The sequence below is a fragment of the Salvelinus alpinus genome, chromosome 4, assembly GCF_045679555.1.
Source record: "Salvelinus alpinus chromosome 4, SLU_Salpinus.1, whole genome shotgun sequence".
NCBI lineage: Eukaryota > Metazoa > Chordata > Actinopteri > Salmoniformes > Salmonidae > Salvelinus > Salvelinus alpinus.
Genome location: NC_092089.1, coordinates 75,922,927 through 75,937,593, shown reverse-complemented (window position 1 = coordinate 75,937,593; position 14,667 = coordinate 75,922,927). Strand labels below are relative to the sequence as shown.

At 40.0% G+C, this 14,667-nt stretch overlaps 2 protein-coding genes across 2 annotated transcripts; one reads left to right on the top strand and one right to left on the bottom strand.

Annotated features, from left to right (window-relative positions):
- The first annotated feature begins 1,919 nt into the window (after positions 1-1,919).
- On the top strand, positions 1,920-9,763 carry ctso (cathepsin O). The gene is made up of 8 exons (XM_071399015.1): positions 1,920-2,250; positions 2,539-2,644; positions 2,808-2,932; positions 3,465-3,632; positions 3,835-3,956; positions 6,013-6,176; positions 6,476-6,568; positions 9,516-9,763. The coding sequence occupies exons 1-8, from the start codon at positions 2,038-2,040 to the stop codon at positions 9,548-9,550; spliced, it is 1,026 nt and encodes a 341-aa protein (XP_071255116.1). The 5' UTR covers positions 1,920-2,037; the 3' UTR covers positions 9,551-9,763.
- On the bottom strand, positions 9,690-13,331 carry tdo2a (tryptophan 2,3-dioxygenase a). The gene is made up of 12 exons (XM_071399014.1): positions 13,222-13,331; positions 12,951-13,056; positions 12,676-12,766; positions 12,338-12,408; positions 11,869-11,996; positions 11,562-11,748; positions 11,345-11,452; positions 11,117-11,228; positions 10,942-10,999; positions 10,770-10,849; positions 10,511-10,601; positions 9,690-10,385 (listed from the first exon to the last, which is right to left on the bottom strand). Exons 1-12 carry the CDS (start codon positions 13,257-13,259, stop codon positions 10,232-10,234), a joined length of 1,224 nt encoding a protein of 407 aa, XP_071255115.1. The 5' UTR covers positions 13,260-13,331; the 3' UTR covers positions 9,690-10,231.
- Positions 13,332-14,667: the final 1,336 nt, after the last annotated feature.

The following is a 14,667-nucleotide window of genomic DNA, read 5'->3' as shown; positions in this document are numbered from 1 at the left end:
CGCATGCCTGTGTTTGTGTTTGAGGGGTGAAGGTGAAAAGGTGAACACAGTCTGTCAGCTCCCAACTCCACACCTCCTGTTGACCTTTTCACCCCTCTCACACCCTTTCTTCATCCCCCTCTTTCTCCTTGTGTGTCACATCACAGTGGTAGCCTCTCAGGTAAGCAATGAGGTGCTACTGACGTGCGGTCCTGGTGTGCCGGCCAGGCAGAGGTTGTGGGGACAGGGTAAAGATCACAGAGCACCGTGGAGCCTCTTCTTGTGTTCCAATACCTGTCTCATCTCTCACCTGCCCCAACACAATTAAAGTTACATGTGTGCACAGACACACATGCAAGTATGCCCGCCCGCACGCACGCACGTTTCCAAGAGTCAACAGAATCTAGTCTACACCACACAACAGCATCTAGTCTACACTACACAACAGAATCTTGTCTACACTACACAAAAGAATGTCATTAGAAGGTTGATATAATAACACAAGCTGACAACAACACTTCATTGAACACATAGCTATTGAAATGTAAATAATTTGTGGCACCAAAATGTTCAAGACAGTGATGCTTTCTTGCCCTGTCTACACCATTCTGGGACCCGATGGCTCCCTCTCAATAAGATCAACTCACGAGGCAAGAACATGTAGGTCATTTCTGAGAAAGAAAACTGTGCCATGCACCCACAGTCTTCATCTGAAGCTATTGATGATGGAGAGTGGTTTGGTGGGGACCAGGGGCGCAACTTTCACTGGGGACAGGGAAGACATTCACCACATTCTGAAATTGCATTTTTATCCCCCCAGTTTTATCATTTGATTGTGATACAAAACGAGGCAATTGTGTGCTTTAGGACCATGCAGACGCATCCGAGAGGTCGGGTAGGCTGTTTGGATTGTTTATCTGACTGAATAAAAAAATAGATATAATCATAATAATTATGTCCCCCCCACTTCTAAAACCAAAGTTGCGCCCCTGATGGGGGCATACAGTACTTCACTATTTTGCAACTAGGGATAAATTGCCTATGGGTGTCACGGTAACAAGTGCTCTACTTTCCCACTAGCCTATCAGAGAGGAGGTTAACATTTTAATACAAGTTATTGCTGAGTCCTGACTTTTGGAGGACGACACAGTTGTTCACTTGGCCAAAGAATATTCATCTATTTGTTATCTGGGTTTACAGACTCCTCTGGATGGTAAAAGTGGAGAGCAAACAAATTGCAGCAATTATGAAGGCAAGCCGTGCAGAAAACCTTTTGACATTAATGCAATTTCCTATTTTAAAAATGGAAAAGATGGGACGGCCCTAAATTAACAATAAGATGGAGAAGATGTAGACTGGGCTACAGTGGGAAATAACATATTTTATTCATGGAACAGTTTGGCCTAACATTTAATTGAACTGGTGCAAAACATACTGAGCATCCGAGATTCTAGATTTAGGCTACCTAAGTATGATTCAAAAACAGTGACATAGCCTACCCCTAGGCTGTGTGTCATAAAAAAACATGGTTTGGGACTCAAAATAAAATAGACTTAATTACCAGCTAGGACAAAAACAAAGGGAATCTATAAAAATGTGCATGATGATTTAATTTTCACTTATCTACACTTACACAACCACCATATAGGATACATACTGTACATAGGCTACACAGTACATGTTCTTAGACTTCTGGTAATAGTGCTTGCATTAATGGTACTAAAGCGCCCTCAAGTGGATAAGACTCTTGTCAGAAAACCATAGGCTACCTTCATCTCATAATGTCCATATCAATCCAGGTGGAATACATACATTTTGTCATTATACTTTTTTTGATTATATGTTTAATTTGTAACGTTACATCATTTATTTTGGCCCAATTGTCCACTAAATTCATTATAGCTATAAACTCAATAGGTGGCGGTATTGCCTGTGTAACTGTGTAGGTCTCGTCTCCTGAATTGAACACAGAGAAGAAGAAAAATGGAGACGGCGAAGAGGAAATTGAGCTAAAACGTATATATTCTAGGCTACAATGTCGTTTGTCCTTCACTTCAAATGACGGCTCTTACATTGTTTCTCATGTTCCTTCTAAACTTAGGCATACTTACTTTTCCCGATGTTGCTCGTTGTAGTGGCGTTTGGCAAACTATCAGGAAGTCCAACTGCTCTGCAGGCACTGATGTTGATTTCGAGTCGTTTAGGGAACAATTTCATCGGAATTATAAACCCCACAGCGATTGTTATCATCGGCGCAAATCTTATTTTAAGGTAGGCCTGTCGGTGTTATGGCTTTTTCGTATTTATATTAGTCGAATTAAACTGTATTTGCCCCGGAGGTGGGGAGTTGCAGCTGTGTGCGTGCACTGTGTCAGAAGAGAGACTAACGTGATTTGCATAGGAAGAGGGATGGATATACTGTAGGTTTATCAAAGTTTTGAAATATGTTTGTCAATTAACAAATAAATTAAGTGGGGGGTAAGACTATTGTTTTACCTTCTGGAAATGCCATGAGTTAGCCTACTGTGGCATGTACAGTGACATTGTGGTCTGTTGCAGAATTCCATCAAAAGGCATGCATACCTGAACTCATTGTCAACAGACCAAGACTCAGCAAAATATGGCATTAACCAGTTCTCGGATTTATCAATAAACGAATTCAGAGGTAATAATATGCAAAACAAAAACGAATGTATTTGTTTCCCAGTGATCAAAACTGATTGACTGGGTTAGTATTGATTATTAATTGTATATTTAACCAAACACCACATTAACTGGAAGAAGATCGCTATAGCCTACTTGAACACTGAAATGGTCTTTCTCTACAGAACTGTATTTGACTGCCACAGCTGAAACAGTCCCTGCCTACTCAGGATTGAAGACAGAGGGACTGCCTGCCAAGTTTGACTGGAGGGACCAGGCTGCAGTCGGATCAGTACAGAATCAACAAGCAGTAAGAGCTTCCTTTTCCTTAAGATATCAACATACTTGTCTTTTCAAGGTGACACTTCCTTATTGAAGTTGACTTTGAACTCTGTCTAGAGGTTTTCTCCTCAGAAGTAAAAAAAAAAAATCACTTTGTATTAACTTCTATGAAGAAAAAAACTCTTGACAATCATGTATGTAGGTGTTATGTTGTGTCACCGTAACCTTGTCCCCAGGCTATTGCGAACGTCTGGTACGAGAGACTTATCACAGTAACTTTGCATTTTTGTTCAACATTTCCACTACAGTCAGTAGATGGCAGTGGAGAACCATTTTATAGTCTTACTATCCATCTTTTGACACATGGACATTGTTTTCATAATAAGAAATCTTTATACTGCATAAATTCCACACATCCCACATCAAATCACATATTGCTGACATATTATCTCTTTGTTATAAAGTATATTAACCATTTATTTAGATATTTAGATTTTCATGTTAATGTCTCCTTTAATGTTAAATGCCGATGCTTGAATGCTCAGTATCTCTCATTGCAGTGTGGAGGTTGCTGGGCGTTCAGTGTTGTGGGCGCCATAGAGTCAGTCTATGCCAAATCAGGCCAGCCATTGAAACAGCTCAGTGTGCAACAAGTCATTGACTGTTCCTACAAGAACCAGGGCTGCAATGGAGGCTCCATTACCAGGGCCTTGAGCTGGCTGAAACAGGTCCAGATATGTTTTTCTGAGGCCTTTTAAGCATTTCCTGTAATATCAAATGTTTGTCATTGATTATTTAGAAGTGATGGTGATTTCCGCTGTTAGACTACTACTGTATACCTTTTAATCAACAAGATATTCAACATGAAATGATTTTTACATGTAGCATACACATGCATTGAATTTGCTTCTCCCTGTCCTTTTCTTTCAGACTAGGGTTAAGTTGGTGAAACAGTCAGAATACCCATATAAGGCCGAGACTGGAATTTGCCATTTATTTTCTCAGTCACATGATGGTGTTTTGGTGAAGGACTTTGCTGCCCATGATTTCAGGTATAAGAGTGTCAACACCTTTTTTATGTTGAGTTGTAATGGGTAATATTTATCACATTTATTAAAAAAATTTATGAAGTCATATATGACTGTGACTTGGCATATAGCACAGTCGTATAGTTGCAAATAAACAAGACCGTCTGCACAAGTTAAGCACAAATACTCCAATGTTCTTTCGGGAAATGTTTCACAATACAGCAGGAACTCTTTTACAGTATATTCCCAAGTTCAGGGAGGCAGTTAGCCTAGCGGATAAGAGCGTTGGGCCAGTAACCGAAAGGTCGCTGGTTCTAATCCCCAAGCCGACTAGGTGAAAAAGCTGTCTGTGCCCTTGAGCAAGGCACTTAACACTAATTGCTCCTGTAAATGTCCCATGAATAACTAAAATGTAGTGAGTGCAATGGTAGCAGCAGCAGTAGTATGTTTGCAGCAGTAGTATGTTTTCATTAAGTACTGCACCAAAGGTTGAAAGGTGGTTGCGATTCAGATGCAGTATCACTGTTTACCAGACTAACATGCTGTAGGCAGACGGGTCATTAACACCGAGGTTCCCGCTGCCGTGTCCCCGACGCTCATATCCTGTTGTTTATTCAGACATGTACTAACTTATTCCTGTGGCTACGGTGCATTGTGGGTGAAATCACTGCTGACTCAAAACAATGTGATGTTTGTGGTCACTGAATAGGGACGTTCTTATTTACACACGTACACTGCTGAAGGTATTTCACTGTGCTGTTTGTTCCATGCATCTTTAAACTTGGTGAACCTCTTTTAACCTGGGTTCGGACTAGCTTTTTTTGTTACTCCTCTTTGGTTTTTACAGCTGTCTTAATGGTTTTCTAGCTTAGCGTTGCTCCCTTCTCCCTCATACTTTCCCGACCAGGAAGAACTTAGTACGTCCCCTCGCCCCGACCTCGGGCGCGAACCAGGGACCCTCTGCACACATCAACAACAGTCACCCACGAAGCGTCGTTACCCATCGCTCCACAAAAGCCGCGGCGCTTGCAGAGCAAGGGGAAACCCTACTTCAGGTCTCAGAGCAAGTGACGTAACCGATTGAAACGCTAGTACCCGCTAACTAGCTAGCCATTTCACATCCGTTACACTCACCCCCCTTTCAACCTCCTCCTTTTCCGCAGCAACCAGTGATCCGGGTCAACAGCATCAATGTAACAGCCGCGGCCTTTGTGGAGCGATGGGTAACGATGCTTCGTGGGTGACTGTTGTTGATGTGTGCAGAGGGTCCCTGGTTCGTGCCCGAGGTCGGGGCGAGGGGACGGTTTAAAGTTATACTGTTACATTGATGCTGTTGACCCGGATCACTGGTTGCTGCGGAAAAGGAGGAGGTTGAAAGGGGGGTGAGTGTAACGGATGTGAAATGGCTAGCTAGTTAGCGGGTACGCGCTACTAGCGTTTCAATCAGGTACGTCACTTGCTCTGAAACCTAGAAGTAGTGTTGCCCCTTGCTCTGCAAGGGCCGCGGCTTTTGTGGAGCGATGGGTAACGACGCTTCGTGGGTGACTGTTGTTGATGTGTGCAGAGGGTCCCTGGTTCGCGCCCGGGTATGGGCGAGGGGACGGTATAAAGTTATACTGTTACACTCAGATAGTATTTTGATCCCTGATTTACATCATATATTATTATATAATGTTGTATCAACCTTCTACTGTATGGGCATAGTAATGATGCATTAACGAGGCTAAGTGGTTTAATGTTTCAACATTCACAGGTTTTGTCTCATTTTGGCTGGGATTCAATTCGATCGAGCTTAGTCCACAATGCACATTTCAAAGGCAATATTCCTCTGTTTGCAGAGACCACATTCACAGTAAACACTGCACGTCTGCTCAATAGGAAATTACCTTTACATGGTGCATTGTCCAAATCCACCATTGGATTGAATCCTGACTGGTCTCTTTTTAACCCAGATGTCTACCACAAATCAACAAATGGTTTTGAAATTACATTTGGACAATTAATTCAATTAAACATCAACCAAAAGTGGATGTTGATCTGATATCTTTGCCCGGTGGGGTGCCTGTGATGTTTTTTCTAGTGGGCGTGAGGAGGCTATGATGGGCAGGTTGGTGGAGTGGGGACCCTTGGCTGTGACTGTGGATGCCATCAGTTGGCAGGACTATCTGGGGGGCATCATGCAGCACCACTGCTCCTGCCACCATGCCAACCATGCTGTGCTGGTCACTGGTTACGACACCACAGGTATTCCATTCTCTCACTAAATATGCATTCATTTGGGCGCCCACACAGACACGCACACACAAGACGCGCACACACACACACACATAAATAAACAAAGAAAAATACACAAGACACACACATGCACACAAACAAGACACACACTCAGAAAGTTTGTAGTTGATGTGAATTCTGTCATTATTTTTGACATTTTTATTACTATGTTTTGATATGATGCCAATTTCATATGCATGGAATACTCTGTCTACAGTAGTGTTCATAGTGTGTGACTGAACATTCTAAACATTGTCCCTCTGTTTCAGGTGACGTGCCATACTGGATAGTACAAAACTCATGGGGAACGTCATGGGGTAACGAAGGTTATGTTTACATTAAAATGGGAGGCAATGTTTGTGGTGAGTTTGAACTTGTTTACACCTACAGTACACTGTTTACACTGCCTGATGCAACATTGTCCCGGAATTTGTTTGGTGATACCTAAGCATAATGTCAATTCACTGTTTTATATTCTGAGCACTTTTCATTTAAAGGTGCAATGCAGCTGTTTTTATCTCAGAATCAAATAATTTCTGGGGAACGATTAACTACCTTGCTGTGATTGTTTTCAATTAAAATTGTCAAAAATAATAAAAAATAGCTGCTTAGCAATGAGCAATTTCTCAGGGACACACTCGTTTCACACCACTTCAATTAAAAAAAGATTTTTGTAGCAGGTCAGGGGAGCATTTAAGCTAACCCTTTTCCTAACCTTAACTTCATTCTCCTAACCTGCTACAAAAAAATATCTTTGGTATTGAAGTGGCATGAAAAGACTGTTTCACCAATTTCTCAAACAAGAATTTTGTCTGAAGAGTCTGGTTAAATTTTTTTAACCTTTATTTAACTAGGCAAGTCAGTTAAGAAAAAATTGGCCTGTGGTCTCAGTGGGGACGGGAACACTGAAAATGAGCTGTTGTTGGCGGAGCGGTTTGGAACTCTCTTTCTTATTGGTCTAACTCATTTAATGCCCAGTTATGTCACCAGGCAGGGCAAACTCCATCCCACCAAAACAGGCTGAAATATCAGTCTGTCTTTTCAAACAGCTTTTACACTAAAAGTGCATTATCATAATTTTCACAATTTCCCAGTATTATTCCAATCTCATAGTGTGAATTTTTATATAGATATGTATGTACACTACCGTTCAAAAGTTTGGGGTCACTTAGAAATGTCCTTGGTTTTGAAAGAAAAGCAAATTTTTGTCCCATATAAAATAACATCAAATTGATCAGAAATAAGGTGTAGACATTGTTAATGTTGTAAATGATTATTGTTGCTGGAAACGGCATATTTTTTTATGGAATGTCTACATAGGCATACTGAGGCCCATTATCAGCAACCATCATTCCTGTGTTCCAATGGCATGTTGTGTTAGCTAATCCAAGTTTATCATTTTAAAATGCTAATTGATCATTAGAAAACCCTTTTGCAATTATGTTAGCACAGCTGAAAACTGTTCTGATTAAAGAAGCAATAAAACTGGCCTTTAGACTAGTTGAGCATTTTTGAGCATCAGCATTTGTGGGTTTGATTACAGGCTCAAAATGGCCAGAATCAAATAACTTTATTCTGAAATTTGTCAATCTATTTTTGTTCTGAGAAATGAAGGCTGTTCCATGCGAGAAATTGACAAGAAACTGAAGATCTCGTACAACGCTGTGTACTACTCCTTTCACAGAACAGCGCAAACTGGCTCTAACCAGAATAGAAAGAGGAGTGGGAGGCCCCAGTGCACAACTGAGCAAGAGGACAAGTACATTAGAGTTTCTAGTTTGAGAAACAGACGCCTCACAAGTCCTCAACTGGCAGCTTCATTAAATAGTACCTGCAAAACACTAGTCTCAATGTCAACAGTGAAGAGGCAACTCTGGGATGCTGGCCTTTTAGGCAGAGTTGCAAAGAAAAATTAATATCTCAGACTGGCCAATAAAAATAAAATATTAAGATGGGCAAAAGAACACAAACACTGGACAGAGGAACTCTGCCTCGAAAGCCAGCATCCCGGAGTCGCCTCTTCACTGCTGACGTTGAGACTGGTGTTTTGCGGGTACTATTTGATGAAGCTGCGTTTAATGCGTTTGACCCAATCAGGTGTATTGTAACGACAAGGTAGTGGTGGTAGAGAGAAGATAGCCCTATTTGGTAAAAGACCAAGTCCATATTATGGCAAGAACAGCTCAAATAAGCAAAGAGAAATCACAGTCCATCATTGCTTTAAGACTTGAAGGTCAGTCAATCTGGACAATTTCAAGAACTTTTAAAGTTTTCTTCAAGTGCAGTTGCAAAAACCATCAAGCGCTATGATGAAACTGGCTCTCATGAGGACTGCCACAGGATTAGAAGACCCAGAATTACCTCTGCTGCAGAGGATAAGTTCATTAGAGTTACCAGCCTCACAAATTGCAGCCCAAATAAATGCTTCACAGACTTTGAAGTAACAGACACATCTCAACATCAACTGTTCAGAGGAGACTGCCTGACTCAGGCCTTCGTGGTCGAATTGCTGCAAAGAAACCACTACTAAAGGACACCAATAAGAAGAAGAGACTTGCTTGGGCCAAGAAACACGAGCAATGGACAATAGACTGGTGGAAATCTGTCCTTTCGTCTGATTCCAAATTTGAGATTTTTGGTTCCAACCGCTGTGTCTTTGCGAGACGCGGAGTAGGTGAATGGATGATCTCCGCATGTGTGGTTCCCACCGTGAAGCATGGAGGGGGAGGTGTGGGGATGCTTTGCTGGTGACACTGTCTGTGATTTATTTAGAATTAAAAGGCCCACTTAACCAGCATTGCTACCACAGCATTTTGCAGTGATACGCCATCCTATCTTGTTTGCGCTTAGTGGGACTATCATTTGTTTTTCAACAGGACAATGACCCAACACACCCCAAGGCTATATATATATATTACCAGTCAAAAGTTTGGACACACCTAGACATTCAAGGGTTTTTCTTTATTGTCTACATTGTAGAATAATAGTGAATACATCAAAACTATGAAATAACAGATATGGAATCATGTAGTAACCAAAAAGAGTTTTAAACAAATCAAAATCTATTTTAGATTATGTTTTAACACGTTACCTCCTGCATGACTGGCAGGGGTTGAGTCACAGTCTCCTTCACACTGTAGACATTGTGATGGGCTCATCTTAATCAGTCTTTCTTTATTGGAGGAATTCCTTTTCATAAGCAGTGAGTGACTATCAATGATTTGTGCATATTTGCTGTGGAAATGCCTTGTCAGTCATTTTAAAGTTGTAGCTCTATGTCAAATCTCCCCATTCCTGTCCTTTCTGTAGGTATTGCAGACTCTGTGACCACTGTCTTCCTGTGACTATGTGAGCCATGGTGACGTTGATGTTTTTTCTAAAGGGATTCATTTGTGTGTTCAGTGCTGCCAAATCTCGATCAACTCTTGAAGGAATTATTTTCAAGACAATTCCCATGGAGGTCAAAGTCATTTTCTGGCAACCTTTTCAGTACTGTATTTTTATTGAGACAGATACATTTTATATTCTTCTGATACAATAAAATATATTTCTTTGCAGTCCTGTTATCATTTATATGTTGAATAAAGTCTACAGGTCATTTCTCTGACATCACATAAAAACACCCAATACACCAATATCGAAGTACTGTACAAAAACATATTACGCTAAAAAAGATGAACAATAGGCTTCTTTAGGGTACACATTCAGAATAACCCAAAGTGCATGGGTCGGTTCATGATTATCATTCATTAGGCTACGTACATAGATCAAATTCTTTCTTACTTTAAATACAGCACAATATTATATAAACAATATACTTTATAAACACTAAATAATTATATTAACAATATATACATGCAATCAGCTTATGTGGTTGATATACTATGTTACTTGTCCCATTATAAATAAAATGTATTATTATATAATGCTCCCTGGGTCTAGTGTGTCTTCATAGTTTAAAGAGGCTACCTTTCGTTGTCACCTTTCCTCCATCTGAACTGACCACTTTTGACAGTTAACAGGTTCTAGTCTGAATCCTCACTACTGCAGTAGGAGCTGTCACAGTACTCTGCAGTGAACAGGAACGTGTGCTCATTGGGGTCCAGCTTGGGCACCCAGTGCCGAGGTATCAAAAATGTGGCCAGGTTGAAGAGATCCACAAAGACTTTGTAGCGATCACTGTGTTAGAAAGAAGAACGAACACCTACTTAACTCCTTGAAGGGGTATAAGAGCATGTGCTTGACAGTAACTCTGGATTGCTTTGGATCCGGTTTATTTCAATAGCTAATCATATATGACATACCTGACAGTAGAGCGCAGGTAGTGGTAGCCAGAGGAGCCTCCAGTGCCTGCTTTGCTACCAATCATTCTGTGCACCATGCACACGTGGTTGTCTGAGACACAGGAGGAATATTACACGTGTCATTTCAACTGTTCCAGATTAATGATACTCTAGACAGTTGAAAGCATGTCATCTAGTGCGAAATACAAATGGTGTAAGGGACACCTGTAGACACCTGTAACTGTTCTTTACATACAATGTGTCTTTGGATGTAACTTACATCTCCATTTTGTCATGAGGGTATCAATGTCCATCAGGTTGGACAGGAGTTGGAAGGGAACCTGGAACCTGGGCTCCTCCCTAAAAATAACAGAACAATCCACAATGTAATAATGACATCTCAAATGGTGACCAAACATAAGCCTGCCTAAACTGTAAGGAACCCTCCGTACCTGTAGAAGTAAATCATCAGAGCTCCTTGGAGAGCCTTGTAGGAGATCCGTCTCTCACCTGGCCAAACAACAGGATGGTTTCTTAGACCTGGGATCTGTAGTTTTAAACTAATTATGGGTAGTGAATTGTTGAGGCAGTTGGTGTTAGATGCTCAGCCTGGATGCAGGTACTCACCTTTGCTCAAAAGATGCTCATGTCTTTTGATGTCAAACAGAGAAGTGAAGAGCTCTTTTTGCTTCGTCAGCTCTTCCATCATCTCCTCCTTCTCCTCAGAGTCTGTCATTTTCTGCCAAAAGGACAAATAAGATCATAGCTTTTGGTCAGATCATTTTAGATTTATGTAACTTTATAAGTAATGTTGTGGCAAGTTTAGGTACTTGATTATTTTAAAACAGCCCATACCACGATTTTCTTTTTCTCAAGACACAATCCTTCAAAGATGTTGGCTTCCAGTTTTTTCCAAAAGTTGAACCCATCGCCTTCAAGACCTGGGGTCCTTTCCAGCCATTTCTGAATAGAACAACAAACAGTATTACTCAATACTGCTATGATATCAAGTATTCAAACAGTATCTCTTTTCATATGTTTCAGTCATTTTTCTTTAGTGCTTCTCACACACCTCTACCAATTTCAGCAGACAAGGCTCCTTCTCAGAATTGAGCAGCATCTCACTCTCATGTCCTTTGAAGTTGTCCCTGTAGTGACGCCTGTTGTAGGGGACCCTCAGGTTGTCAGGGACCCCAATCTTGTTCTCCAACAGACGGAATTGGAGACTTTGGAACCCGGAGGCAGGAGACAGATACTCTCTACAACACACACGAGTAATGAGTGTTACAATTGTAAAGAGGGTATCATTTTATGAGGTTAAAGGTTTACAAAGATTTATATGAGCTAAAGGTTCTCCATGGGTTAACTATGGGGCTTACCTGAAATCATAGAAGTCCAAGGCGGTCATTGTCTCGAGCACAGAGAACTGGTCGACCAGCAGCCTGAAGATCATAACGATCCTATGTATGCGGGTGTTGACCTTCAGCATGTTGCGTTCATCACGAACCTGGTGACGCATAACCATTTTAAAGATGAGCTCTATAACTTTTTGGCTTCTAGGGGTGCTGCAATTGGACCGTTTTGAACAGAAAGAAGCACACCGCTTAACACCCATGAAAAAAGGTTTAGGTCATTGACAGTGTTTATATTTTGTGGTGTAATGAGGTAAAACATTGACTCGTATTGTATTTTAATAATTTATGAACTATATGTTAAATTCAAGCCACAATTTGATGTACACAATAGCAACTTTAATTTCTAAAATGTACCTTTAATTTAGAAAAAAAACAAACACATTGCTCGGATTAAAATGTTTATCAGGGTACTCTTGCTTTCTGAGGTACTTACATGTCCACTAATGAAAATCTCTCGCACTGAATCCAGTTCCCAAAGAATCTGCTTGAACCAGAGTTCATATGCTGAAATAAAATATTAAAATTCAATTAATCATAATGTCCCACCTTTGCAGTTAAAGTAAATTGATCATTTGTTGATGGAAAGTTGGTAGTGAATTGCTATTCAAGTCTTCCAGGATTAGGTGAAACCACAATGAAAAGGTTAGATTAATGTATTGAATTGACTGGATTTCAAATGGAACCTAAGGGCATGCATGCATGCATACTATGATTAGAATTCCTCTATTGATTCTCAAATCTTGATGATATTTGACCACAAACATACTTCACCTTGATGGGTGACAATGAAAAGATGTTCATCGTGGATCTTGTTCCCTTTCAGTTCACTCTGAAGAACTTGGGCCGTCACAACCTTGTCAAGCTATAATGGAACAAAACAAATAACATATAGTACTACAGCTAACACAAATTAAAATTGTACTTCCATTCCACCCCTTATGTTATCCTATAAGGGATGGAGCAAATATTCCATCTGCAGAAGACAATGATACTATGTCAGAAACCTTGTAGAAGATTAAGTTAGATGAAGATAGAGAACGCTTTACCTGAAGGTAGTCACCATAGATGATGCCACCTTTGCTGGCCTTGTTAATTCCTTTTTGAGAGTCATCTGCCTCCTCCTCATTCAGATGCAGCTTGCTCTTGAATAACCTGGGGAATGAAAATACACATGTATTGGCATTGATTAGCTGTCATACAAATCATAATAATGATAAAGATAATTTATTTAGCATTCAGCTCAATTATATGATGTCTTTAAAATGTCACAAACATTTGACTAAAAACATAATTTGAAATGCAATAATGATTGCATACAAGTGCTTTTTCTCGAAGTATGGACATCCACCACTCATTGTTATCCAAATGATCCAAAATTAAAGTAAAGATTTGATCCTCTTCCGTTGGTTTAATAAAACTATCTCTATGAAAACCCAGGTATTTAAGGGCTCTACACCACGTCATGTTATTGCCATATTTCAACATCCGGCCCACCTCCTTTTGCGCCATCCAAACGGGGTGGGGGGGGGGGGGGGGGCTTTAATACTGCATATAGACTGTGGCTTCCTTCAATGTAATTGAATCAGCTTTAATATTGCATATAGATTGCGGCTTCCATCAATGCAATTGTCTGCATCATTTCAATTTTGGGGGGTAAATATATAAAATATCAATATTTTTTAAATATATTTTCCTTTATTATTTTCCCCTAACCCTACCACCCCTCCCCTAATTGGAGTAAACTAATGGACAACAACACTTAGGCTTCTACTTCGGGCTTATACATACTATATACATTTTACGGACATAATATATTCTACAATAGTTATCTTCTGTTTGTTTTTAGCCCCAACCTTCAGCTACCTGCAACCCCTCCCATCTATCTCTGAAGAACATCCAGTTTAGACTTCTATTTACCATATATTTTTCAACTGTGCTGTTTCACAAAAATTCTGAACCTATCTACATTTTACAGACACAGTATATTTTACACTAGTTATCTTGTTATTTTTAGTCCCAACCGTTCTTGTTTACCTTCTCTTAGGTAAACTCACTGGATGTAAAAAGGTAAAAACATCTTAGCAATTTATGTTTGCAATCAACCAAAACATACTTCTATCATCAGATGTGTAATGTACAGTTCATAACATGTAACCCTTACTCAAAGAGCTGTTATTCCACCATCACATTGTTTTATCTTAGCATCATGTTACTTGCACATGTGTATCTTCCTTAGCTTATTAATTTGAGTTTAAGTTAAAAAAACATGTAGGTCATCAGAGGCCTTGTTATAATCCCAAAGTGTATCTTATAGAATTATCTTTTGGTCTAAGTTCAGTAGCCATATCATATCAATTTGAGATCTTTTTCACCTGTGAAATGTCTTTCTGCAGTATTACTCAATAGTTTTTTGTATATTGTACATTGTATTTATTGCATTTATTTATGTTTTTATGCATGTACAGTCAATATTGTCTCTTGCAAACTACATCTTATGTCACCTGTATTTATTACAGCTCAAGTATATCCAAACTGACCCTGAATTGTAGTACCCTCACTGTATTGAACTGCCAAGTGGTCAACAATAACTGGATCTGAGTTGTAGTACCCCCACTGTATTGAACTGCCAGGTGGTCAACAATAACTGGATCTGAGTTGTAATACCCTCACTGTATTGAACTGCCAAGTGGTCAACAATAACTGGATCTGAGTTGTAGTACCCTCACTGTATTGAACTGCCAAGTGGTCAACAATAACTGGATC

What these genes read in the sequence shown, in the direction of transcription:
- ctso (XM_071399015.1), top strand. Translation starts at nt 2,038, where the DNA reads ATGACGGCTCTTACATTGTTTCTCATGTTCCTTCTAAACTTAGGCATA. An exon ending in CCTTGAGCTGGCTGAAACAG is followed by an intron (nt 3,633 to 3,834) that starts GTCCAGATATGT and finishes CTTTTCTTTCAG; the next exon opens with ACTAGGGTTAAGTTGGTGAA. An exon ending in AATGGGAGGCAATGTTTGTG is followed by an intron (nt 6,569 to 9,515) that starts GTGAGTTTGAAC and finishes TCCTTTCTGTAG; the next exon opens with GTATTGCAGACTCTGTGACC.
- tdo2a (XM_071399014.1), bottom strand. Translation starts at nt 13,259, where the DNA reads ATGAGTGGTGGATGTCCATACTTCGAGAAAAAGCACTT. An exon ending in CCTCATGACAAAATGGAGAT is followed by an intron (nt 10,602 to 10,769) that starts GTAAGTTACATC and finishes CCTGTGTCTCAG; the next exon opens with ACAACCACGTGTGCATGGTG. An exon ending in TACCTGCGCTCTACTGTCAG is followed by an intron (nt 10,386 to 10,510) that starts GTATGTCATATA and finishes TTTCTAACACAG; the next exon opens with TGATCGCTACAAAGTCTTTG.